Consider the following 26,056-nt stretch of genomic DNA (forward strand, 5'->3'; position numbering starts at 1 on the left):
TTACTAGAAGGCCTTTGGTTTGCTTTCTGAACAAAGCTGAATTTGCTCATTTCAGACAGGGCAGCTGTTCTGGCACTGTACTAGTCCAACTGATCACAGCACCTTTGGATTAGGAGAAAAATCAGCCAGGGCTTCTGTTTCTGACTGCCTACTACTGACTGGTGCAAGAATCTGTATATATGTCAAGTGAGAACAGGATTGAATTGGCTGAGATTCTTTGTGGTCAGGTGACCTGCCAATATTGACTGCTTTTGCACATGAAAGATGACCACACTAGAAGTATCTATGGAACTGTACTGAACTATGATTAATATCTTCAGGAGGGTAGGAAAATGATGAATTGTAACGTAATTTTATTTCTAACTAGAAACCACCATTCCTTTTTTCATTGATCTTTACATAAGTTAAAGGTGAACAGCTGAATTTTCCTTTGGCGTTCTACCTGTTTTTTAATGGTGTTTGAAAGCCACAGCAGAGAAAATGGGGTGGAAGAGGCTTGCTGTTAAATTCCTGCCCATAAATCAAGACTGAAATCTACTCTCCACCAAGAGGACAGAATTTTAGAAACCAGACATTTTGTTTTCTTATTTTGCCTTCTCATTGCCGTAAAGCTAATGCTTTGCAAGACCAGCAGAGGGTTGGTGGAAGTAAGAGTGCCAAACTCAGTTGAATGAGCAGACCTTGTTCTGGCCTTGTCTTCCTTCATCTCTCTCCTTCGCAGGGTACTAGAGTAACTCCAGGAAGCTCTCCTTTAAATTCTAGTTCCTCCCTCGTGCTGCAATGAATGCATTCCTGCACTCTTTTGGTTGCAGAGGTGTGCTTCATCTGCAGTCAGTTAGTGGTATTGGGAGCCTACCCTGCACATATTAATCCTGACCCAGGAAAATGGGTTAGGTACATAGTGGGGTTGGGAGGTATGTGAAAGCCACATCTGATCCACCTCTGGCAGTGATACTGCTATGGAGAAAACTTCAGCCCAGATGTATATTTTATTGTTTGGATCCAGAAAAAACTGTTATCAAACAGAGCCAAATCGCACTCCAAACTAAATATGTTTGATCCTGCCATTTCAAAACACAGGTTGCTATAATGGCCAGATGGACTTGAATTATATTATCATCTAGAAAATAGGAAATGCTTAGTGATGAAAGTCTACTCGTGCCGACTAACCATAGAAAAAGCCTAATTGAACTGCATTTCCAGAGCTTCTTTTTGGAGGAGATTTCCAGCTTTTTATTGGTCAGTATTGCAGGGTCCCACTAGCCAAGAAAAGCCTCCTATTAGGAAAATCTGTCCTTTTAGCAAGTGCATTCATCCTGAGTCCATTTCTTTCCTGTCTTTGTGTCTTGGACTGTGAGATAGGTTGGAGAACAATATTGAACAGATACATTAATGTTCAGTGCTGCTTCCATTTCCTGCACCAGAGATTTCCTACAAAGGCCAAAATGCTTCTTTGTAGAAAAGTTTTTGTGACATTGTAATTTTCATTATCATATTTTAACATCTCCTTTCTCTGGGAAATAATTCATCCATTCAAGCTCCCCGTTGGTTATAATGGTTAATGGAACTTTCTGGTGTAGCACGGAGGCATTCAGACTAAAATGTCTCCAACTTGATTTTCTGATCTGTTGAGTTAGCAGATCTAAATCAGAGCAAAAATTGGGGTGCTGTTTTCACTTCAAGCTTGAAGGGAGAGAAAGTGGGTGGCAGGGAGGGTAGGAATTGGCTAGAATCCCTACAGGTATCTAGTGTCTGACTGGAAATTACCCATCTTATGTCTGATGAGAATAAGATCAGGCTTGCCAGTGATGCGCTCCAATCAAATAGCATGCTGACATTCACTGTCAATCCCTTGCATGAAGAATAGCCACTTTGCAGCATTCTGGCGTAAAAGGTTAAGTAAGAATTGGTGCATTCAAGAGGACAAAATAAATGTCTTCCCAGGTGAGGCATCTTTAGTTCCAACCTTTAGTGTTACGTTTCCTGTCATTTACCTTTTTTCCAATTCTGTACTTGGTGCTACTGTGATTTGTGAAAGATTTGTGCAATTGAAGAGTGAATCCTACAGTAAAGTTATCGTTTTTTCTGTAGATCAAATTTCATGGAAGAATTACCCCTTAGGTAAAGTACCAGGCCAAAAAGAAGACCCAAACTGCCTTTTTGTGAACAATTACACTTTGATGCCTGTATTGCATCAGCCAATAACAGAGGACAACCTAGAGCATGATACTGCAATAAGGTAAAAGGTCAAATCAGTTACTGTTGTCATTAACAACTTGTAAATCTGTGGCAAGAAACATGGTGATGATAACAATGGACAGCTTGAAGACAGCCCAGCTGGTTAACACACAACATTTTGTTTAAGCACGGTGGTCCCATTTTGTGTTGATAGGTTGAATAGTTGAAACCGTAAGCTTAGGATAATGAATTCCTGCGTCAAATTATAAGGTAATCTCTCATAATTGTTACAACATCTCAAAACCTTGTGTCCCAGTTTGAACATCAGCATAAGAATAGCCCCCTGTGTTCAACCTTGTGTATCAATAATATTTTAAATAAATAACAGTGGAATTTGTGGAAGATAATTTGTTCAGTTCCTATGTTGCTTGACATGCTAGTGGGTGCCAGAGGGCTATAGATGCTTGTCAGACTATACCCCAATAGTGAGCTAATGTATTTAGGATTGTTGGAGAGAAAAAACTGATAACTGCGTTTTCTGCAATTTGGGACTTGTAATGTCCTTGTTATGGTCTTGAGTTTTTAACTTCCTTATGCTCAATCCAAAGATCACTTACTGAAGTGACTACTTGCTTCCTGTGGTTCATTTATAATCCATAAAGTAGGCCCAGGGATCAAGTCAGAGAATTCCAAGTTCTATTGCAATGTCTTAGACTTTTGTAGAATAAACACTGTTGACCTATAGGCTTAGGCTGTAAATTGTGGAATGAGTTCATTAATTATAACGTGATTAGGAAAGTGTTTAAAAATATGAAGTTTGTAAAATTGTTTTGAGACTTTTTCTTTAATTTAGGATAAAATGGAGGAATGAATGGGATCATATGATCTGTTCTGAATTCTCTGATAAACAAGCATGGCTCAGAGAGTGGTGTGGGAGAAATGGGTTCTGGTTTGTGGGGCACTGGCACTAGTATAGTGGGATCTGTACCGTTGGGACGGTCTATACCTGAACCATGCTCTGGCTGGTGTCCTCGTGAGCCACCTAACTAAGGAAGTAGAAAGGGTTTTAAACTGAATAGTGGGGGCAAGGGATCAAATTTGGGAAGATGTAGTAAACCAAAGAGTAGAGACAAGGCAAGAGAGACGGGTATTAATATGGGAAATGATAAACAGACTGTGACAGGAAGGGACAGAAAGTACAATTCTGAGTAAATCAGATAAGGCTAGATGCTACAAAAATAATCAAAGGACAAAACTAAAGGCTCAGTATCTAAATGCACGTAGCATTTGAGACAAATCAGATGAACTGATAGCGCAAATAGAAATAAATAAATACAATCTGATAGCCATTACAGAGACATGGCTAGAGGATGACATAGATTGGGACCTGAATATTGAAGGGTATGTGACATTCAGTAAGGATGGGAAGTTAAAAAGTGGAAGGATGGTTTTGTTAATAAATGATGCTATTAGCACAATAAAGGGGAATGACCTAAATTCAGGAAACCCAGATGTAGGTTTGGGTTGAGATGAGGAATGATAAAGGCAAGAAGTCATTTGTGGGAGTTGTGTACAGGCCTCTTAATTGTAACTACACAATAGGACAGGGTATAAAAGAAGAGATAGTGGGAGCTTGCCAGAAAGGTACAGCAACAATCATGGGGGATGTTAATCTACATGGACTGTAAAAATCAGATAGACAAAGGTAGCTTGGATGAGGAGTTCATTGCATGTTTTCTGGATAGTTTCTTAGAACAGCATGTTCTGGAGCCAACCAGAGAGCAGGCTAAACTAGACCTGGTATTGAGCAGCAAGATAGGATTAATTGACAATTAATTAATCCTAGTAATGGCACCCCTAGGTAGCAGCGATCATAATATGATTGAATTTTACATTCATTTTGAGGGAGAAACGAGTGTGTCCAAGACTAGTATTTTAAACTTAAATAAGGGCAATTATGAGGGCATGAAAGCAGAGCTAGCTAGAGTGAACTGGCAAATGAGATTAAGGGATATGTCAACATAAGTTCAGTGGCAGACGTTTGAAGGAATATTTCAGAATATGCAATATATACATTCCAATGAGAAAGGAAAATTCCAAGGGAAGGGCCCATCATCTGTGGTTAACTAAAAAAGTTAAAGACAGGTGTAAAACTTAAAGAAAAAACATAATTATGCAAAGAAGGGTGGCAGGTCAGAATATTGGAAAGAATATAAAGAACAGCAAAGAATGACGAAGGTTAATAAGGAAGGAAAAGTTAGACTGAGAAAGCTAGCTATTAATATAAAGAAGGATAGTAAGAGTTTCTATAAATAAATAAGAAAAGAGTAAGCAAACTGACCATTAGTCCTATAGAGATACGTCTGGGGTATTGATAATGGAAAGTAGGGAGATGGTGGACGAATTAAACAGGTATTTTGCTTCGCTCTGCATTATAGAGAACACCAGTAACTTCACCGAAATAGCTGTGTCTTTGAATATTTTTAAGACAGCTAGATTAATTCTTGAATGACAAGGGGGTGAAAGGTTATATGGGGTAGGCAGGAATGTGGGGTTGAGGTTGCAGTCAGGTCAGCCATGATCTTATTGAATGGCAGAGCAGGCTCCAGGGTCCCAGTGGCCTACTCCTAGTTTGTAATTTTGGATGTAAGTTGGGTAGCTTGGTTGTTAAAGGGGAAGGTGCAAGATGTTCACACCTGTAAACAATGACAGAGCAGCTGACAATGGATAGACTATTAGTCTCCCAAGTCTCATGGCTTTATGAACAGTTATATTTTAAGCTGTCTATTTATTTACGAGAGACAGTGAGAGAAAGAGCCTAGTTTTGGTTAGAGGGAGGAATTTCCAGGGTAACTCTCACGACGAAAATCATTTTGGGCATTAGAAATTATCCGGCTTGAAAAGAAAGCAAGCGATCGGGAGCTGAGAATAGCTTTGGACTGGTTCCTGGAGAATGACGTCTACACTGAAGGGACAGATAAACCGTGGAGGGGAATTCAGTTTTAAATGGGGGAATCTTTTCTGTGGTTTACAGTATAAGTTTATTACAGTAAAATTCTCAAAACTTAATGTCATTTGATCCTTCTATGCGGCCACTGGAAATTCTGATATCTTTTTAAAAGTTATGTCTGTACGGAGATCGTAATGAGAGTCTGTAACGCAAGCACTTAACTCATGTTACCTCCAGATAATTTACTTTTTTAAAAGCTTTTTTTTAAACTGCGTGATGATACTAAACCTGAACTGACATTTGTCCCTTGCAGCTCTTTGCATTGAGATTTGTATGAACCATGGAATCTTGACATGCCTTATCTATCTCAGCTGCTGTAATTGTTTTGGGCGCTGCCACTGACTTCATTCTGTAAATAGCATGGAGGGCAGCTCGATGGAGCACTGCTAAACACAGTACTGAACTGGGGAATTTTAAGGGTTGATCGCTTTCTTAAAACCTTGTCAAGGTGACATTTAGCATTTAACTTGAACATTAAATTGCAGTTTCTTTTAGTCTTAGTCGATGATAAACAAGCTGCTTGCCAGAGGTAGCTGCACAGTTAGTTAATTGGTTGGCTAGTTAGAACCTTTTTTTCTTTATTATTTCATGGGATGTGGGTGTCATTAATAAGGCCTGCACTTGTTGCCCACTCCTAATTGCCCTTGAACTGAATGGCTTGCAAGGCCATTTCAGACGGCGGTTAAGAGACATTGTAGTAGGTCTAGAATCACATGTAGGCCAGACCGGGTAAGGATGGCAGATTCCTAGCCCTAAAGGCCATTAGCGAACCAGGCAGGTTTTTGTAACAATCAGTGATAGTTGGCATGGTCACCATTACTGAGACTAGCTTTAAATTCAATAACAAACTGGAATTAAAATTTCACCAGCTGCCATGGTGGGTTTTGAACCCATGTCCCCAGAACACTAGCCTGTGTGGCTATATTACTAGTCCAGTGACATTACCACTATGTCACCACCATCTCCTAAACTGATTTGCTAATCAACAGGCCTGACTCAGGTGCCTGGCGTTTCAGCTAGTATAAAAACAGGAGGTATTACTAACGCACAAAGTAAGTAACATGGAGGCTAATGCGATGGAGTACTGCAAGGCAGAGTACTGAACTTGGGAATTTGGTGAGTGAGGGAAGAGGTGCTGTTCTGGCCTTTTACACAACAAGGGATGGTCTGAAAGAGTGAGTGTGAGACAGTGAGAGCTGAAGTTCAGAAGCATTAACTAGGTATGCAGATATGTGATTGGTGATTTTTAAGGTTTATTTTCTTCTCCAAACTCTGTCAATTGTTTAAACCAGTACTGGGAAATATAAGTACTGTATTAAATTTATAGCTCAATCAGTAAAACTACTCGATATAACTTCAAATTCCAGTTAGTTAAATAAAATACAACTGAGATTGCAGGACAGATGATGTGGGAGCTGGTGGACACCAGTGTGATCTGCACTAAGTGTCTGTAGCACAAGGAACTTTGACTCAGTTGATGGGCTGGAGTCTGAACTTTGGACATTGCAATGCATCAGAGAGGGGGAAAGTTACCTAGATACTTTGCTCCAGGAGGCAGTCACACCTTCTGATTTGATCAGTGGTCAGGGACAGGAAGGTGTGATTACAAGTGAGGAAAGTATGGATATCCAGAAGGTAGCACTAGAGAAGCCTCAGCCCTTGCACTGGTTCATCAGGTTAAAAGTTCTTCTGGTCTGTGTGGATGAGAGCATGAACTGCAGGGAGGATATACAAACTGACCACAGCACTCTGGTACAATGGGCTATTCATGTGAGGGGAGTAAAAAGGAATGCTGGGGTAGTAAGGGACATTGTAGTTAGGGCATGTACCCTGTTCTCTGCAGCCGAGAACATGAAAACTGAAGGTTGTGTTACCTGTCCGGTGCCAGGGTTAAGGACATCTTTTTTGGGCCAGAGAGGAATTTAAGAGTTTGGGGGGGCGGCGGGGAAGATCCAGTTGCCATGGTCCATGTGGATACCAATGAAATTGGTGGAACTAAGAAATGAGGAAGCTGAGGAAATGTGAGCAGCTAGGGGCTAAATTCAAAAGCAGAACTGCGAAGGTGGTAATCTCTGGATTATTACCGGAGCCGTGAACAAATTGGCTTAGATAAATAACTTCAGAGAGATGAATGCGTGGCTCAAAGATTGGTGTTGGAGAAATGGGTTTTGATTCATGGGGCACTGGCAGAAGCATGCAAGACAAAAAGCTTCAACATGTCTCTTTTTTAGCAATACTCAAGTTCTGTACTACCAAATTACTATATTCAAGAGTATTTGGCATTTTGGAAAGATGGGAAGAAAGGAAAAGAAATTGGGGTCCCTTTGTTAATAAGGGATGAGATCAGTACAGTAATGAGAAATAATCTTGACTTGGAAAATCAAGACACAATCAGTTTGGGTGGAAATAAATAGCAAGGGAACGAATCGCTGGTGGGAATAGTTTATAGGCCCCTTAACAGTCGGTACAGTGTAGGACAAAATATAAATCAAGAAATAATGGGGTCTTGTAAGGTGTGTACTGCAATAATCTTGTGCTCTTTAATGTTTATATAGATTGGACGAATCAAATTGGCAAAGGTACCCTTGAGGATGAGGTCATATACTATATTTGAGACAGTTTCTTAGAAGAATACGTTGTGGAACGAACCAGGGAATTGGCTATTTTAGGTCTGGTAATGTGTAATGAGACAGGATTAATTAATGAGCCAATAGTAAAAGATCCTCTAGGGAAGAGTGATCATGTGATAGAAATTCATGTTCAGTTTCAGGGTGAGAAACTTGGGTCTGAAACTACTATCTTAAACTTAAATAAAGTCAATTACAAAGGATTGAAGACAGAGTTGACTACAGTGGCCTCAGAAAATTGGTTATAAGGGAAGGCAGTAGAGAAACAGTGGCAGATATTTAAGGAGGTACTCCATAACTCTGAATGAAGATATATTCCACTGAGAAAGAAGGACTTTAGGAAAATGTGAGCCATCTGTGGCTAACTAAGGAAAGTGAAGATGGTATCAAATTGAAAGGCAATGTTGTGAAGATTAGTGGTAGGGCAGAAAATTGGGTAAATTTTAGAAACCAGCAAAGGATGACAAAAATAAGAGGGAGACATTGAACTATGAGAGTAGTCTAGCAAGAAATATAAAAAGATACAGCAAGAGCTCCTGCAAGTATATAAAAAGGGAGTAGTTAAAATGAACATTAGTTTCTTAGAAGATGAGATTGGAGAATCAATAATGGGAAAAGAAGAAATGGGAGAGGCTTGAATAAGCATTTTGTATTTGTCTTCACAGTGGAAGACTGAAAAAGCATCCCAGGAATAATAGAAAATAAAGGGGCAAAAGAGGAGGAACTGATTTTTTTTTAAAAATCGCTATCACTCAAGAAAAAGTACTAGGCAAACTAATGGGACTGAAGAGTCCCCTGGATCTGATGGTCTGCATCCTACGGTCTTGAAAGGGAATGTCAGCAGGGATAGCGGATGCATTGGTTGTAACCTTCCTAAATTCCCTTGATTCTGGCTAGGTCCCAGCGGATTGGAAAATTGCAAAAGTATAACGCCTCAAGAAAGGATGGAGACAGGGAGCAAGAAACTTTAGGCCAGTTGGTCCTACATCTATACTGGAAAATGCTGGGAATCCATTATTAAGGAAGTAGTAGCAGAACATTTAGTGAGTCAAAATAAGATCAAATAGAGTCAACATGATTTTGTGAAAGGGAAATTGTGTTTGACAAATTTATTGGAGTTCTTTGAGGATGTAACAAGCAGGGTGGATTAAGGGAAACCAGTAGACCTAGTGCGTTTGGATTTCCAAAAGGCATTTGATAAGGTGCCACGTAAAACGTACTACACAAAATGAGAGCTCATGGTGTTGGGGGTAACATATAAATTAGCATGGATAGAGGGTTGGCTAACTAACAGGAAGCAGAGGTTGGATAAATGAGTCAATTTTGGGATGCCAATCTGTAACTAAAGGTTTGTCATAGGGACCAGTGCTGCGGTCGTCTTTATTTACAATTATATTAATTGCTTGGATGAAGGGACTGACTATTGTAGCCAAATTTGCTGCTGATATAAAGATAGATAGAAAGTTGTGAGGATGATACAAAGAGTCTGCAAAGGGATATAAGTGAGTGGGCAAAAATTTGGCAGATGGATAAAATGTGGGGAATTGAGATTGTCTAGCTTTTGTGCAAATAATGGAAAAGCAGAATATTAATTGGGCAGAGACTGCAGAATGCTGCGGTACAGAAGGAACTGTGCATCTTCGTACGTGAACCTCAAAGTTAACATGCAGGCACAGCAGCTAATTAGGTTGGCAAATGTTTAATTTAATGCAAGGGAGATGAAGTATAAAAGTTGGGCAGCCTTGCTACAACTGTACAGGGCATTGGTGAGACCACACCTAGAATGCAGTGTAGAGTTTTGGTCTCCTTATTGAAGAAGGCATATACATCCATTGGAGGCAGTTCAGAGAATGTTTCACTAGGTTGATTCCTGGGATGAAGGGGTTGTCATGAGAGGAAACATGAGCAGATTAGGTGTATATTCAGAGGGGGCTTGCCAAAGTAAATGCTGAGAGGATGCTTCCCCTTAGTGAGGGAATCTAGAACTAGGGGGCATAGTTTCAGAATAGGGGTTTGTCCATTTAAAATGTAGATGAGGAGGAATTTCTCTGGTTCTGAATGTTTGGAACTTTCTACCCCAGAGTCTGTGGAAGCTGAGCCATTGAAGATGCAGATTTTTGAACAATGGTGGAACCGAGACTTATGGGCAACAGGCGGGAAAGTGGAAGGTCAGATCAGCCATGAATTTACTGAATGTTAGAGCAGCGTCAAGGGGCTGAGTGACTTACTCCTGTTTCTGTTTCTTGGTAAACACTGGAAACATAAGAACATGTTAAAACCAGCTTTATGTTGTTAACCTGTATGTTCTGTTTTACAACATTAACCTTGTCAAATGTACTTTTCCTGCATTCTTTGTGCTTGTTCAACTAGTATTTATGTTTTGTGCCAGCTGTATTTCTGATCATGATGAAGTTCAGGGACTGAACTTCATGGGCCTGGGTGTCTTAGTTTCAGACTTTCAGAAAACAGTGACCACTTTCACAGATATCAGTCCAGTTTTAATGCTACAGAACACCAGATACCTGTCCAATTTTAAATGCTATGGGAACAACAGAGCACCCTGGGTGAAAATTTCTCATGTTTTTGTGCTATCGTTTTGTCTTTATGTTGTGTTCAGTTGCATAAGCAGTTATTTCTTATTGCGTAAGGGGAATTGGAACTTGGCACTGCTTTTTGTATGTGAACTCCTTGTTCCTTTATGCCGGTCATACCAAGGTATTTTCAGGTATTACTCGAATGAGGAAAATCCTGTTTACAGTTCAATTTGCAATGTGGTGATGTAGGATCGGAAGAGTTGTTGTAAAATATAGAGAATTGTATTTTGTCCTGATGACATTATTTCAGAGAGGACATCAGATCAAGTTTACCAGTTAGACAAATTTGGCCTGTGCTGGGTTCTGGTATCTCAGTCATATGCGGGGTGGCCACTATGGGGTTAGAGGGGGGTTGGGGTGGATTTGCCGACGAGATCAGAGGGGGTTGGTGGGGGTGGGTTGTGTCGAGACTAGGGCTGGCAAGGCTAGGGGTGGGGGGAGATAAAGCTGTTGAGGCTGGAGGATAGGGGAGGATTCACGGGACCTGAGGAACGTGGTGTGTGGCTGTCGGAACCAGAGGAACAGGCAGTGAGGTAAGGCTAACAAGGCCAAAGGAGCAGGACGATGCAAGGGAACAATAAAAACAATTGCCAATGTCAAAGGAGGCCAGTATGTATTTCTCGGGTAAGAGACTATGCCCATCACATTCTACATATAACATTCTCGACTTGGCAGTCTGCCTCCTCGGCCCCTTTGCTAGAGAACCAACGACTAGCGAGATTGAGGAACTGAAAATAATTAGTATTAGTAAAAAAAAAAAATAGCACTAGAGAAATTAATAGGACTCAAAGTTGATAAATCCCCTTGATTTATGTCCCAGAGTGTTAAAAATAGGTGGATGCATTGGTGGTCATCTGCCAAAATTCTATAGATTCTGGAATGGTTCCTGCCGATTTGAAAGGTAACAAATGTAACTCCACTAGTTAAGAAAGGAGGGAGAGAAAATTGGGAACTACAGGCATGTTGGTCTGACATCAGTAGTTGGGAAAATGTTAGCGTCTGTAAGGATGTGATAACTGTATACTTAGGGTTGGGCAGAATCAACATGGATTTATGAAAGGGAAATTATGTTTGACAAACCCACTAGTATTTTTGAGGAGGTAACTAGTATAATAGATACGGGAGAACCAGAGGATGTGGTGCATTTGAATTTTCAGAATGTTTTTGATAAGGTTCCATAAAGGCTAGTAAGCAAACTTAAGAGCATACTGCATTGGGGGTAATATATTGACACGGATTGGTTAATGGACAGAAAACAGAGTAAAAATAAATGGGTCATTCTCTGGTTGGCAGGTAGTGATTCGTGCAGTACCACAAGGATCAGTACTTGTGCCCCAGCTATTTGCAATATATATCAATGATTTGGATTTGGGGACCAAATGTAATATTTCCAAGTTTGCTGATGACACAAAACTAGGGAGAAATGAGAGTTGTGAGGAAGATGTGAAGAGACTTTAATGGGATTTAGACAGGTTATGTGAGTGGGCAAGAACATGGTAGATGGAATATAAAGGGAAAATGTGAAGTTATCCACTTTGGTAGGAAAACCCAAAATGCCAAATATTTCTTAACTGGTGAGAGATTAAGAAGTGTTGCTGTCTAAAGGGGATCTGGGTGTCCTTGTTCATTAGTTACTGAAAGCTAACATTCAGGTTCAACAAGCAATTAGGAAGGCAAATGCAATGTTGGCCTTTATTGCAAGAGGACTTGAGTACAGATGTAGTTGTACAGAGCCTTGGTGGGACTGCACCTAGAGTATCATTTGTGGTTTTGGTCTTGTTACCCAAGGAAGGATATACTTGTCATAGAAGGGAGTGCAACCAATGTTCACCAGACTGATTCCTGGGATGGTGGGATTGTCCAATGAGGAAACTGGGCCTGTATTCTCTGGAGTTTAGAAGAATGAGAGGTGACCTCATTGAAACCTCAAATTCTTCCCGGGCTTGACAGATTAGATGTAGGAAGGATGTTGCTCTTGGCTGCTGAGTCTGGCACCAGGGGATACGGTCTTGAAATAAGAGGTCGGATATTTGGGATGGGGGTGAGGTGGTTTTTTTTTTTACTGAGGGTGGTGAATCTTTGGAATCCTCTAATCCAGTGGGCTGTGGAAGCTCAGTTATTGAGTGTATTCAAGACAGAGATGGATAGATTTCCAGTTATTAAAGATATAAAGGATATGGGATAGTGCAAGCAACTGACAACTCTTATGAACATACAAAATAGGAGTAGAAGTAGGCCATTTGGCCCCTTGAGCTTACTGCTCCATTTGTTAAGGTCATGGCTGATCTGTTTGTGTTTCGAGTTTCACATTCCCATCTACCCTGGATAATCTTGATTTTCTTGCCTGTCTTCTTATCTCCTTTGCCTTAAAAATATTCAATGACCCTGCTTCCACTGGCTTCTGAGGCAGTGTTCCAAAGTGTCTCAACTCTGAGAAAAAATGTTCTCCTCATCTCTGCCCTAAAAGAGCAACCCCTAATTTTAGAACAGTGCCCCCTAGTTCTGGACTCATCCACAAGAGGAAACATCCTTTCCACGTCCACCTTGTCAAGACCATTCAGGACCGTATATACTTCAATAAAGTCACCCCCCACTCTTCTAAACTCCAGTGGAAACAAGCCCAACCTGTCCAAAGTATCTTCATAAAACAACCCGCTGATTCCAGGCATCAATCTAGTAAGCCTCCTCTGCACTGCCTTTAATGCATTTACGTGCTTCCTTAAATAAGGAGACCAAAGCTGCACATGGTATTTGAGATGAGGTTTCACTAATGCCCTGTATAGCTGAAGCATGAGATCCTTACTTTTATCTTCAATTCCTCGCGTAATAAAGGATAGCATTCCATTAGGCATCTTGATTAAATGCTGTACCTGCAAACTAACATTTTGTGACTTGTGCACTATAACACCTGGGTCCCTCTGCACCCCGGAATTCTGCAGTCGTTCTCCGTTTAAGTAATACTCTGCTTTTTTTGTTCTTCCTGCCAAAGTGAGCAACTTCACATTTTCCCACATTATACTCCATCTGCCAGATTTTTGCCCACTCGTTCAACTTATCTGTATCTGTCTGCAAACTCCTCGTGTCTTCTTCACAACATACTTTCCTACCTATCTTTGCATTGTCTGCAAATTTAGCTACCATGCATTTGCTCCCCTCATCTAAGTCATTGATGTAAATTGTAAAAGTTGAGGCCCCAACACAGACCCCTCAGGACTCATCATATCCTGCCAATCAGACAATGACCCATATATGCATGCTGTTTTCTGCCAGCCAGCCAATTTTCTATCCAGGCTAATATGTTACCCCCTACACCATGAGCTTTTATTTTCTGCAATATCTATTGATGTGGCACCTTTCTGGAAGTCCAAATACTGTGTGTCTGCAGACCCCCCTCTATCCACCATACATGTTACTCCTTCAAAGAACCCTAACAAATTGATTTAACATGATTTACCTTTCATAAGACCATGCTGACACTTGCCGATTACCTTGAGTTTTTCTACATCTTCCCCATAGCAGACATCAAGCTAACTGGCCTATGGTTTCCTGTTTTCTGCCTTCCTCCCTCCCTTCTTGAATAGAAGGGTTATATTTGCTACTTCCCAGCCTGATGTAACCTTTCCGGAATCTAGCGAATTGTGGAAAATTAACACCAACACATCTACTATCTCATTAGCCACCTCTTTTAAGACCCTAGGGTGAAGTCCGTCTGGGCCCGAAGACTTGTCAGACCGCAGCTCCATCAGTTTGCTCAGTACTGCTTCCCTAGTGATTGTAATTTCACCAAGTTCCCCTCTCCCTTCCACCTCCTGATTTACAGCTATTACTGGAATGTTTTTTGTATCCTCTATAGTGAAGACAGGCAAAATATTTCTTCTTTTCATCCACCATTTCCTTATCTACTATTAACTCTTTAGAGGATCAACATTCACTCTACCTACTCTTCCTGTTTAAATACCTGTAGAAACTCTTGCTATCCATTTTTACATTTCTAGCTATATTCCTCTTATGCTCTAATTTCTTTCTCCTGATTAACCTTTTAATCATTCTCTGCTGTTTTTTATATTCTGACCAATCATCTGACCTGCCATTCATCTTTGTGCTGTTGTATGCTTTTTCCTTAAGTTTGATGCTTTCCCTAACAACTTTAGTTAACCATGGATGGTGGGTCCTCCCTTTAGAATTTTTCTTTATAGTACAAATATACTTATTCTAAGTATTCCGAACTATCCCCTTAAATGTCTGTCATTGCTTCTCTATTGATCTATCTCCTAGCCTAGTATCCTAGTTCACTTCAAGTTTAAAATACTAGTCTTACTCTTCAAACTGGATGTAAAATTCAAACATTTTGTGGTCGCTGCTATCTAGGAGTGCCTTCACTCGAGGTCATTAATTAATCCTGTCACATTACACAATACGAAGTTTAATATAACCTGCTCTCTGGTTGGTTCCAGAACGTGCTGCTCTAAGAAACTATTGCGAAAGCATTCTGTGAACTCATCCAGGCTACTACTGCTAATCTGATTTATCCAGTTTATATGTAGATTAAAATCACCCATGGTTATTGCCGTCCTTTTATCACAAGCACCTGATATTTGTTCTTGTATACTTTGTCCTACGTTGTGATTACTGTTAGGGGGCCTGTAGACCGCTCCCACTCGTGATTTTTTAAAATTCACTCATGGGATGTGTGGGCTTCACTGGCTGGACCAGCACTTATTGCCCATTCCTAGTTGCCCTTGAGAAGGTGGTGGTGAACTGCCTTCTTGACCCAATGCAGTCCATGTGATACACCCACAGTGCTGTTAGGAACAGATTTCCAGGATTTTGACCCAGCGACAGTGGAGGAATGGCAATATATTTTGAGGTCAGGATGGTGAGTGACTTGGAGGGGAACTTGCAGGTGGTGGTGTTCCCATCAATCAGCTGACCCTGTCCTTCTAGATGGTAGTGGCCATGGGTTTGGGAGGTGCCATCTAAGGAGCCTTGGTGAATTCCTGCAGTGCATCTTGTAGATGGTACACACTGCTGCCACTGTGCGTTGGTGGTGGAGGGAGTGAATGTTTGTGGGTGTGGTGCCAGTCAAGCGGGCTGCTTTGTCCTATACGGTGTCAAGCTTCTTGAGTATTGTGGAAGCTGCACTCATCCAGGCAAGTAGGGATTATTTCATCACACTCCTGACTTGTGCCTTGTAGTTGGTGGACAGGCTTTGGGGACTCAGGAGGTGAGTTACTCGTTGCAGGATTCCTAGCCACTGACTTGCTCTTGTAGCCACAGTATTTATATGGCTAGTCCAGTTCAGTTTCTGGTCAATGGTAACCCCCAGGATGTTGTTAGTAGGGGATTCAGTGATGGTAATGCCATTGAATGTCATGGGGCGATATTCTCTCGTTGGAGATGGTCATTGCCTGGCACTTGTGTTGTGTGAATGTCACTTGCCACTTGTCAGCCCAAGCCTGGACGTTGTCCAGGTCTTGCTGCATTTGGACAAGGACTGCTTCAGTATCTGAGGAGTCACGAATGGTGTTGAACATTGTGCAATCATCAACGAACATCCCCACCTCTGACCTTATGATGGAAGGAAGGTCATTGATGAAGCAGCTGAAGATGGTTGGGCCTAGGACACTACCCTGAGGAACTCCTGCAGTGATATCCTGGAGCTGAGATGAATGACCTCCACCAACCACAACCATCTCACTTTGTTCTAGATATCCAACCAGTGGAGAATATCCCCCCTTATTCCCATTGACTCCAGTTTTGCTGGGGCTCCTTGATACCACACTCAGTCAAGTGCAACCTTGGTGTCAAGGGCAGTCATCCTCATCTTACCTCGGGAGTTCAGTTCTTTTGTCCATGTTTGAACCAAGGTAATGAGGTCAGGAGCTGAGTGGCCCTGGCAGAACCTAAACTGGGCATCAGTGAGCAGGTTATTGCTAATCCAAGTGCTGCTTGATAGTGACTTCTTTCCTCTACTATTCCTCATCTCCACCAAAACTGATTCTACATCCTGATCTGCTGAACCAAGGTCATCTCTGACTACTGTACAAATGCCATCCTTGATTAGCAGTGCCACCCCTCCACCTTTCCCTAGCTTCCTATTCTTCTTGAAGGTCATGTACCCCTCAATATTCAGGACCCAATCCTTGTCATCTTGCAGGCAGGTCTCCGCAATGGCTATCAGATAATATTTATTTACTTCAATGTGTGCTATCAATTTGTTTACTTTATATATACTACATGCATTCAGATACAGAGCCTTTAGTTTAGTCTTATTTTGTTATTTTTGTGACATCTAGTCTTGATTCTTTGTGCATTCTTAGGTTTTTTTCTCTTGATCCCTTCCTGCCATTCTCCAACCCTCATTTCCCCTATTACTATTTCCCCCTCTTACCTTGTCTCTACCCTTTGATATACAACATCTTTCCACATTTGATCTCTTGCCCCCACTTCCCGAGTTATGCAGTTCGCAAGAACGATCCACCCAGCCCAGCTTGGTGCAGACTGTCCCAAAGGTATCGGCCCCACTTTTCCCAGTACTGGGGCTCGTGCCCCACAAACTGGAACCAATTTCTCCCCCACCAGTCTTTGAGCCACGTATTCATTTCTCTAATTTTATGTACCCTATGCCAGTTTGTACACAGCTCGGGTTATAATCCAGAGATAACCTTTTGAGGTTCTGCTTCTCAATTTAGTGCCTAGCTCCTTATAATCTCTATGCAAAACCTCTTTCCTAGTTCTACCCATGTCATTGGTACCTACATGGACCACAGCAACTGGATCCTCCCCCTCCCACTGCAAGTTCCTCTCCAGCTCTGAGCAGATGGCCTGAACCCTGACACCGGGCAGGCAACACAAACATCTGGAGTCTCATTTGCTACAGAGAACAGTGTCAATCCCCTTCATTATACTGTCCCTGCTACCACTACATTCAAGTGGGGGGAGCAAAAAAGAATGTCTTCCTGTATCATGGTGCCATGGTCAGTTTGCTCATCCACCCTGCAGCCCCTACTCTCCAAATAAGCTGAGAGAATCTCAAATCTATTGGACAATTGCAGAGACTCTCACTCCTGCACTCCTCTCTGGGTCCCCTTAACTGCCTCACTTGCAATCACACCCTCCTGTCCCTGACCACTGACAAAATCAGAAAACCCTATCTTAAGTGGTGTGACTGCCTCCTGGTTCAAAGCATCCAGGTAACATCCCCTCCCTGAGTGTTGCAGAGTCTGCAGCTCAACCTCCAACTCTGATTGGGACTGAAGCTCCTCAAGTCACAAACACTTATTGTAGATGTGTTTGCCCTGGATCACAAGGAGCTCCCACGTGCTCAGCCTTGACACGTGACCTGTCCTGCCATCCTTAATGTGTTTTAAATAATAACTTAATTATATTAATCACTTATTTATGTTGCATTTTATGTTTTACTAACTTTACTACCAAATTATGTACTATTTTAAACCTTAGGAATAGAATAGAACTTACCAGACACTTGCCAAACAGCTAGCTCCTTTCCCTGTAATAGAGCAAGAACCAATTCCTACAGGGTGAGAAAGATAGAAAAAGGAAACAGATACCTCCCCCCCAACCTCTACCTTCACTTAATTCCCCAGTCACCAAACTCCTCTTGCAGTGTAGTTGTACAGGATATGAGGTAACAATACTATATGGAATAATTAGCCCCCTTTCACATATTACTGCTTTGAAGTAGCTGCCTGGGAATTTCTGGAACAAAAACAGAAAATGCTGGAAAAACTCAGCAGGTCAAGGAGCATCTGTGGAGAGAGAAACAGTTAATGTTTTGACTCCGTTTGACCCTTCAGAGCTGAAGAGAAGTGGACATGTGATGAAATTTATACTGTTTAAGGGGTGTTGGGGCAGGTGGAGCTGGATAGAAGGCCAGCGATAGGTGGGGACAATGGAGGGATTGACAAAGATGTCAAGAACTAATAGACAACGGGAGTGTTAATGGTTGTGGTTAGTGCTAAAAAAGGTGCTGATAGTGCCATAAAGGTAAGAAAGCAGAATGTGATAATAGCAGAACAAGGGTAACATTGTGTGAAAGAACATCATGAAACAAATAACAGATGGCCCTGCAGGGGATGGGGTGGAGGGAGGGGGCGGGGTACTGCGTCCACAGTATTTTGCTTTTAGAATTCCTGGTGTTCATCAAAAATGTCTACATAATACTGCCTGTGGAATACATTGATAAGAAAAAGTATCCATTATTTTGGTAGTTTGATTATGTAATCTGCATCCTTCAAATAATGATGTATTCAAGCACTAATCTGAATTAAAATCACTATTTGCTATTTTAGCAAAAGGGTTATTCTGTTTTCCTTCATTAAAATTATGGACAAAGCAACTTCATTGAACACAATTGTCACAGATACTACACAATACAATTTCAACCTCTGCATTTCTTGCTTTTCCCCACAGCATTGAGTTTTTTTAACCTTTTTACTGTACAGCAGAGTCCCGGAATTTTGAGCAGAGGTTGGCATGACTTCAAGGTTTGTTGGATGATTTCAGAGGGTTTGACATTAGCCAGACTGGGTAAATTGCCTTCCCTAAAGGATGATAATGAACCAGTTAAATGTTTATATTCACTTTTTTTAGAGCTAGATTTTTATCTCTTTTTAAAAAAATTTGAATTAATTCTGAAATCATGGTGAGATTTGAACTTTCATTTTCTGGATTTCACGCTTTGGAATTACTAGTCCAGCAACATGACCACTAAACCACAGACCTATTTAACTCCATTCTTGATATCTCATCTTGAGTAAGATAAAACCAAAGCATATTTCATTAAAGAAGAAAAAATTGCAGTTAAATAGTGTCTTTCATGGCCTCAGGATGCCTCAAAGCACTCAAATGATGCACATTTGGAAGTATAGTGACTGCTGTTGGCTGCCATGTTTCCTATATTGCCTGTCTACAGCAAGGTACCCAAAAGCTGCAATGTGTTCGTGACCAGATAAACATGATCTTTTTCGATGACGTTGATTGAGGGATTAATATCAGCCAAGAAGTCGAGGACGATTCCTCTCCTCCTTCAAAATACCTTAAAGAAGGGATGGTCACAATTGGTAGTCCCTATTGCCCCTTGGCAACTACGTGCTTTAATGGTAACATGATAGGAACAGTGTGTCTGATCTCTTAGCTGCAACAGTATCAAGCTAAGTGGAGTAAAAGCTTTTTAAAAATAATTACATGAAGAAATTAAATATATGAACAAAAAATAATTGCACTCACTGTTCAATGAGTCGATACGTGGTTGTCTAGAAAAATGAATTTAAGGGATTTCCTCAGTGTTGGCTAACTATCTATAATATGTGGTACACATTGATGTGAGAAACCTAACAGGAATTAGAATGCAAATACTTCTGAAGATGAATAATTTACCTTAAGTGATTTGTGTTGTAACTTTGAATTGAAACTCCCTGTATGGAAATTTAAAAAAAAATCCTAATATAATGAGTCACTCATATCGATTCAGTGAAGCATCTCGTGTACGTACCTATATTTGTACATGGTGATTGTGTGGACGTAGGCTCTGATACTGAACTGTGGTGGGGTGGGCAGGAAAAACTGTAAAGTAAGGGAGGGAAAAAAAAGAAAAATAACTTGCATTTTAATCTGGTGCTTCTCTCAATTTCAGGATGCCACAACCTGTAAATTAAAGTGCAGTCACCATTGTTACACAGGCAAATGTGAGAGCCAGTTTGCAGAGCAAGACCCCACAGACGATGCCAATGTCAGATAGATGCTATAAAGTTTAAACAGCAAGGTGCCAGAAAGTGGTTATTTTAACCATTTTTCTATATCTCACCTTGCACAAAAAAAACAATGTGCCATTGAAGTGTTGTTTTAGATTATGTACTTCAATTGTATATGGAGCTTGAACACAATCTTCAGATTTATATAGTTTTGTTGCCTTGCTGTTTAAACCTTACGTCAATGAGCAGAGAGATGCTATATTATAGCCTTGACTAATCAAAAACTAGGAGTGAATCAACAAATGTGAACCTTTTGACGAAAGTTGCAAATAACTTTATGCAATTTTTTGAAAATACATAACTGCATTTTTAATAGTGCACGGTGCTGATATTTTTACTAACAAATATGTGAAGTGCTGTGGGACATCCCAAGGGTGTGAAAGGTGCAATATAAGCACATCTTTTCTCCTTGAACAACTTGAGCTCAGCTATGTTGCTGCCACTGGTTAGGCTCACTTGAAAGCTGATCGCTTAGATCCTACCCCAGGAAGGAAGCAATGCCCTCTGGCAAGAAAAGAAAAAAAACATAAATACCTCTTGATGATGTGAAAAAAAATACTTGTAGTGGTGGCCATTCTATATGTGAGCCTAGACATTGGGGGTCGTTTTAACCTAACTGACCAGGTGGGAAACCTACAAGATTGATTGAAATACTGCTCTTACACCCTGCCTAATATTAAGCTCCATTTTATTAATGATGTAAAACCAGCATTCCACCGATCCTATTGGTTCCTGCTAGAAATTTGCCCCATTTGAGTATTAGCAGTACCTTTGCATTCAGAGAAACAGCAAGATGGAGGAATTTGTAATAAGTGTTTGAGAGTGGAACTGAGGCAATTAGAATGTATTGTCGCCAATAGTGACTGGAATGAAGAGGAGGCTAGAGCTTGAAGACTGAAATTCAGACTGGCCAGGGATGGAGGAAATTACAGAAGCTGAGACAAAACTATGGACACATTTGTCAATCTAAACAGAGATTTTGAGGGTTAGGGTCAGCGAGTAAATGGATAATAAAAGCAAAATACTGTGGATGCTGGAAATCTGAAATAAAAGCAGTGGTGGAAAAACTCAGCAGGTCTGGCAGCATCTGTGGAGAGAGAAGAGTTAACATTTCAAGTCGAAATGACTCTTCTTTGGAACTGAAGAGTGTAAATGGAGTTTGATGTACAGGAGTGATGGGTAACTGGGACTTGGTCTAAGACACGTAGCAAGCACTGGGGTTTTGAATACATTAACATTGGTGTGGGATGAAGATCAAAACCCTGATATTTGTAGGGGAGTGTGGTTCCTGGGGGCAGGGTGGTGAATACCAGGAATGTGGACATTCTGCTGTATGTAACGGCATGGTTTCATTATCACTTGATTAAATTACATTTCCTGCCTGGGAGCCAATCACATTGACAGGATGACTGGCTGGGTGGGAAAGCCAACTCTAGAAATTTGCAGTTGGGTACAGTCCCTGACAATCAAATGGTCAGGTGGGGTGTTGGAGCATGGCACTGAAAAGGGAGGAGGATGGAGGCCAAGACTATGGCATGATGTTAGGGTGGAGTTGTTAGAGCACAAGAGGATGGAATACAGGATTCATGGAGGGTAGACTGTGCCGGAGTGAGATGTAGATGGAGTGTGCAGATGGGAATTTGGTTCACGTGCCAAGTTCTAGTGAGTCTTTTTCTCAAGTTTAAATTTAGATTGAGTCAGGCTCTAATACAGAACTTTCAACCTTCAAATGAGTTAAATAGCTTTGTTAAACAGGGAGCTGCCTGGCAGTGGCAGTTGCCTGTCAAATTGCTGAAATGAATATTGTTCAATAGGTGTTAATTACTGTAGCAAGAACCTAAACTGGCTAGTGACTCATCAGAAGCTGTATATGAGCAGATGGACGCGTGGAAAGTAGATTACGCTGGAGTGAGACATAGACGGAGCATGTAGTTCTGACAGTAGTCATAGAAAAGTCTTATGGTTGCGGTGGGAAGTTGGTGCAGAAGGAGAAAGAGGTGCTCCTTTTCCTGCTTTGTTTTTTAAGCCTTGGTCGTTGGTGAGTTTTCTTCCTTTGTCTCTAAGCTAGGTGAGTGGAACTTTCTATTATTTTACCAGTGTAAATTATTAACTAATTGACTAATTACATAAGGGTGGGCAGAAATGGCAGGGCTGGTGGTGTGCTGTGACTGCAGCATGTGGGAATTTGTGGAATGCATTGCACTCCCAGCCAACCATGTCTGCAGTAAGTGTCTGCAGATTAGGCAACTTAGACTTCTGCTCAGCAACTCTGAGCTGGAGCTGTGGACATTGCAGGGCATCGGGGAGGGCGAGAGTTACCTGGACACTTTGTTGCAGGAGGCAGTCACACCCTTTGGATTAGTCAGATCCTTAGGAGTTGCTCAGTGATCAGGCACAGGAAGGTGTAGCCGCAAGTCAGGCAGGTATGGGTAACCATCTTGTAGTGATGGAGGAGCCTCAGCTCCTGGCTTTTTCCAACAGGTATCAGGTGCTTGCTATCTGGTGGATAAGAAGAAATGCAAGCTGGATGAGTGGACTGACCATGGCACCATGGTGAAGGATGCATTCAAGTCAGTTGAGAAAGAGGAATGCGGTAGTGAATAGGAGACGGTATAGTCAGGGGAATAGATCCTGAAGCAGTGACTGGGAGCTCTGAAGGTGGTTTGCCTGCCCAGTGCCAGGGTTAAGGACTACTACTTGTGTCCGGAGAACTTGGATCGAGAAGGAGAGGATTCAGTTGTCGTGCTCCATGTGGGAACCAGCGACATGGGTAGAATCAAGAATGATCTGCAAAGAGAATGAGGAATTAGGGACCAAATTAAAATGCAGAACATCAAAGGTAATCATCTCTGGATTGTTACCTGAGCCACATGCCAGTTGGCAAAGGCTAAAGCAGAGTAGAGAATGAACTGTGTAGCTCAGAGTGGTGTGGGAGGAAGGGGTTTTGATTCATGGGGCATTGGCATCAGTACTCGGGGAAGAGTGAGCTATTCCATTGGGATGGCCTCCACTTGAACGGGGCTGGGACTAGTGTCCTGGCCAATTATATAAATAGGGCTGTGGACGTGAGGGTGGGGGAGGCAGAGGAGGGTTCGGGTGAAGAGAGATTTAGGAATCCAAAGAAAGAGGTCGAGGCATTAGAACAATATAGCAATGTGGGTAAAGACCAGCAGAGTGGGACAGGAAGGGACAGAGTTTAACAAAAATTATATATTGACAAATAAGGACATTGCAGGGAATAGGCAGAAAAAATTGACATTAAACATTCTTTATCTGAATGCACAAAGCATCTCCAATAAGATAGGTGAACCAGTGGCACAAATAAAGGTAAATAATTTAGATCTAATCGTCATTACATGGTTACAAGATTACAATATTCCAGGGTACACAATATTTCGGAACGACAGACAGAATGACAAAGGAGGTGGGATAGCCCTGATAGTGAAAGATGCCAAAAGAACATTAGTGAGAAGGGATCTGGTCTCAGAAGATCATGAAGTAGAATCAGTATGGGTGGAAATTAGAATAGCAAGAGTTTGGAAACATTGGGGAGTAGTTTATAGGCCCCCTAACAGTAGTTATACAGCTGGACAGAGCATTAAACAAGAAATTATTGGAGTTTGTAACAAAGGTAATGTAATAATTGTAGGCAACTTTAACTTTCATAAAGACTGGGACAATCAAATTGGCAAGACTGGTTTAGAAGATGAGTTTGTAGAATGTTTTCATGACAGTTTCTTGGAGCAATAGGTTGTGGAATGAGCTAGGGATAAAGCTATCTTAGAACTAGTATTGTGTAATGAAGTAGGGTTAATTAGTCTCTCAGTAAAAAAATCCAGTGGGTAATAGTGGTCATTATACCACGGAATTCCATGTAAGTTTGAAAGTGGTGTACTCCAATTGCAAACAAGAATCTTAAAACTTCAACAAAGCCAATTTCATAGGTATGAGGGGAGAACGGGCTAAGGTTAATTGGATGAATAGACTAAAAGGTATGGAGGTAAATGAGCAATGGGAAACATTTAAAGAAACAATTCAAAATCTTCACCAAAAATACATTCCATTTGAAAATCAAAACCTCCGTAGCTCATTCAGGAAGTTGAGGATAGCATTAGATTAAAGAAGAGGCTTGCAATGTTGCATAAAACAGTAGCAAGTCTGAGGATTGGGAGTGTTTTAGAAGCCAGCAGAGGGCCACCAAAAAGTTGATTCAAAAGGGAAAAAATGGAATGAGAGTAAACTAGCCAGAATTTTTAAGAATTTTTATAAGTATATAAAGAGGAAGAGAGTAGTGAATGTAAACACTGGCCTCTAAGAAGCAGAGACGGGGGAAATTATCCTGGGGAATGAGGAAATGACAGTGACATTGAACATATATATTGGCTGTCTTCACAGTAGAAGACACAAGTTTCATACTAGAAATAGACAGTAATCCAGTGGCTAAAAAGTGAGGAAATTAATATCAGCAGAGAAAATGTATTGGCGAAACTTGAGTAAATCTGTCAAATCTCAGGACCTGGTGGCCTACAAGCTAGGGTTCTAAAAAGAGAGCTGCACAGTTAGTGGATGTGCTGGTTATAATTTTCTGAAATCCCTTAGATTCGGGAACCATGAGATTGGAAGTTGACAAATGGTGCACCACTTTTCAAGAAAGGAGGGAAAGAGGAAACAGTGAACTACAGGTCATTTGTTGGGAAAATGCTGGAATCTATTAAGGAAGTCTTAATGCACTTAGAAAAACATAATATGATTATAACAATTCAACATGGTTTTACTAAAAGGAACTCCTGTTTGACAAATTAGAGTTTTTTAAGGATATAACTAGTGGGATAAATAAAGAGGAACCAGTAGATGATGTATATCTGCATTTCCAAAAGGCATTCGATAAGGTGCCACACAAAAGGCTAATAAGCAAGATCAGGGCTCGTGGAGTTGGCATAGTATTTTAGCATGGGTAAAGGATTGGTTAATGGATAGAAAGCTGAGTGGGCATAAACAGGGCTTTTCAGGCTGGCAAGCAGTGAATAGTGGAGTGCTGCAAGGATCCGTGCTGGGGCCTCAGCCTTTTACAATCTATATTTATGACTTGGATATGAAGAGACAGTAATGTATCAAAGTTTGCTGATGATACTAAGCTAAATAGGATGGTAAGCTGTTGGGAAGACAGTTTGCAAAGAGATATAGACAGGTTAAGCGAATGGACAACAAGATGGCAGATGGAGTATAATGCAGGAGTTCACTTTGGTTGTAAGAGTAGAAAATCAGAAATTTTTTTTTTAGATGTGAACTTACAAACATTGATGTCCAAAGAGACTTGGGTGTGCTTGTGTAAGGAATGCAGAAAATTAGCCTGCATGTGCAATTAGGAAGGCAAATGGCATGTTGGCCTTTATTGCTAGGGGATTGGTGTACAACAGTAAAGAAGTGTTGCTGCGATTGTACAGGGTTTTGGTGAGATCACATCTGGAATACTGTGTGTAGTTTTGATCTCCACATTTGAGAGAGTATATGCTTGCAGCGAAGGTTGACTAAATTGATCCCTGGGATGAGGGGGTTGTTTTATAATGAGCCTAATTTATTTAGCCTATATTCTTTTGAGTTTAGAAGAATGAGATGTGATCTCAATGAAACGTATGCAATGCTGAAGGAACTTGATAGGGTGGACGCTGAGAGAATGTTTCCATTGCTTGGGGTGTTTAAAACACGGGGGCACAGTTGGCACAGTCTCAGGATAAGGGGTCAATCGTTTAGGACTGAGATAAGGAAAATTTACTTCACTAAAAGGGTTGTGAATCTTGGAATTCTCTACTCCAGGGGATTGTGGATGTTCCATCGTTGAATACATTTAAGGCTGGGATAGACAGATTTTTGGTG

At 41.1% G+C, this 26,056-nt stretch overlaps 1 protein-coding gene across 1 annotated transcript in view; it reads left to right on the top strand.

Annotated features, from left to right (window-relative positions):
• The window catches only part of las1l (LAS1 like ribosome biogenesis factor), a 97,463-nt gene that overhangs the window by 58,325 nt on the left and 13,082 nt on the right, over positions 1-26,056 (top strand). The window contains exon 12 of the mRNA XM_078547430.1: positions 2,092-2,239. Within this exon, the coding sequence (XP_078403556.1) occupies positions 2,092-2,239 (148 nt within the window). The remainder of the gene's footprint in view (positions 1-2,091; positions 2,240-26,056) is intronic.

This window comes from Cetorhinus maximus, chromosome 8, assembly GCF_964194155.1.
Source record: "Cetorhinus maximus chromosome 8, sCetMax3.hap1.1, whole genome shotgun sequence".
Taxonomy (NCBI): Eukaryota; Metazoa; Chordata; class Chondrichthyes; order Lamniformes; family Cetorhinidae; genus Cetorhinus; species Cetorhinus maximus.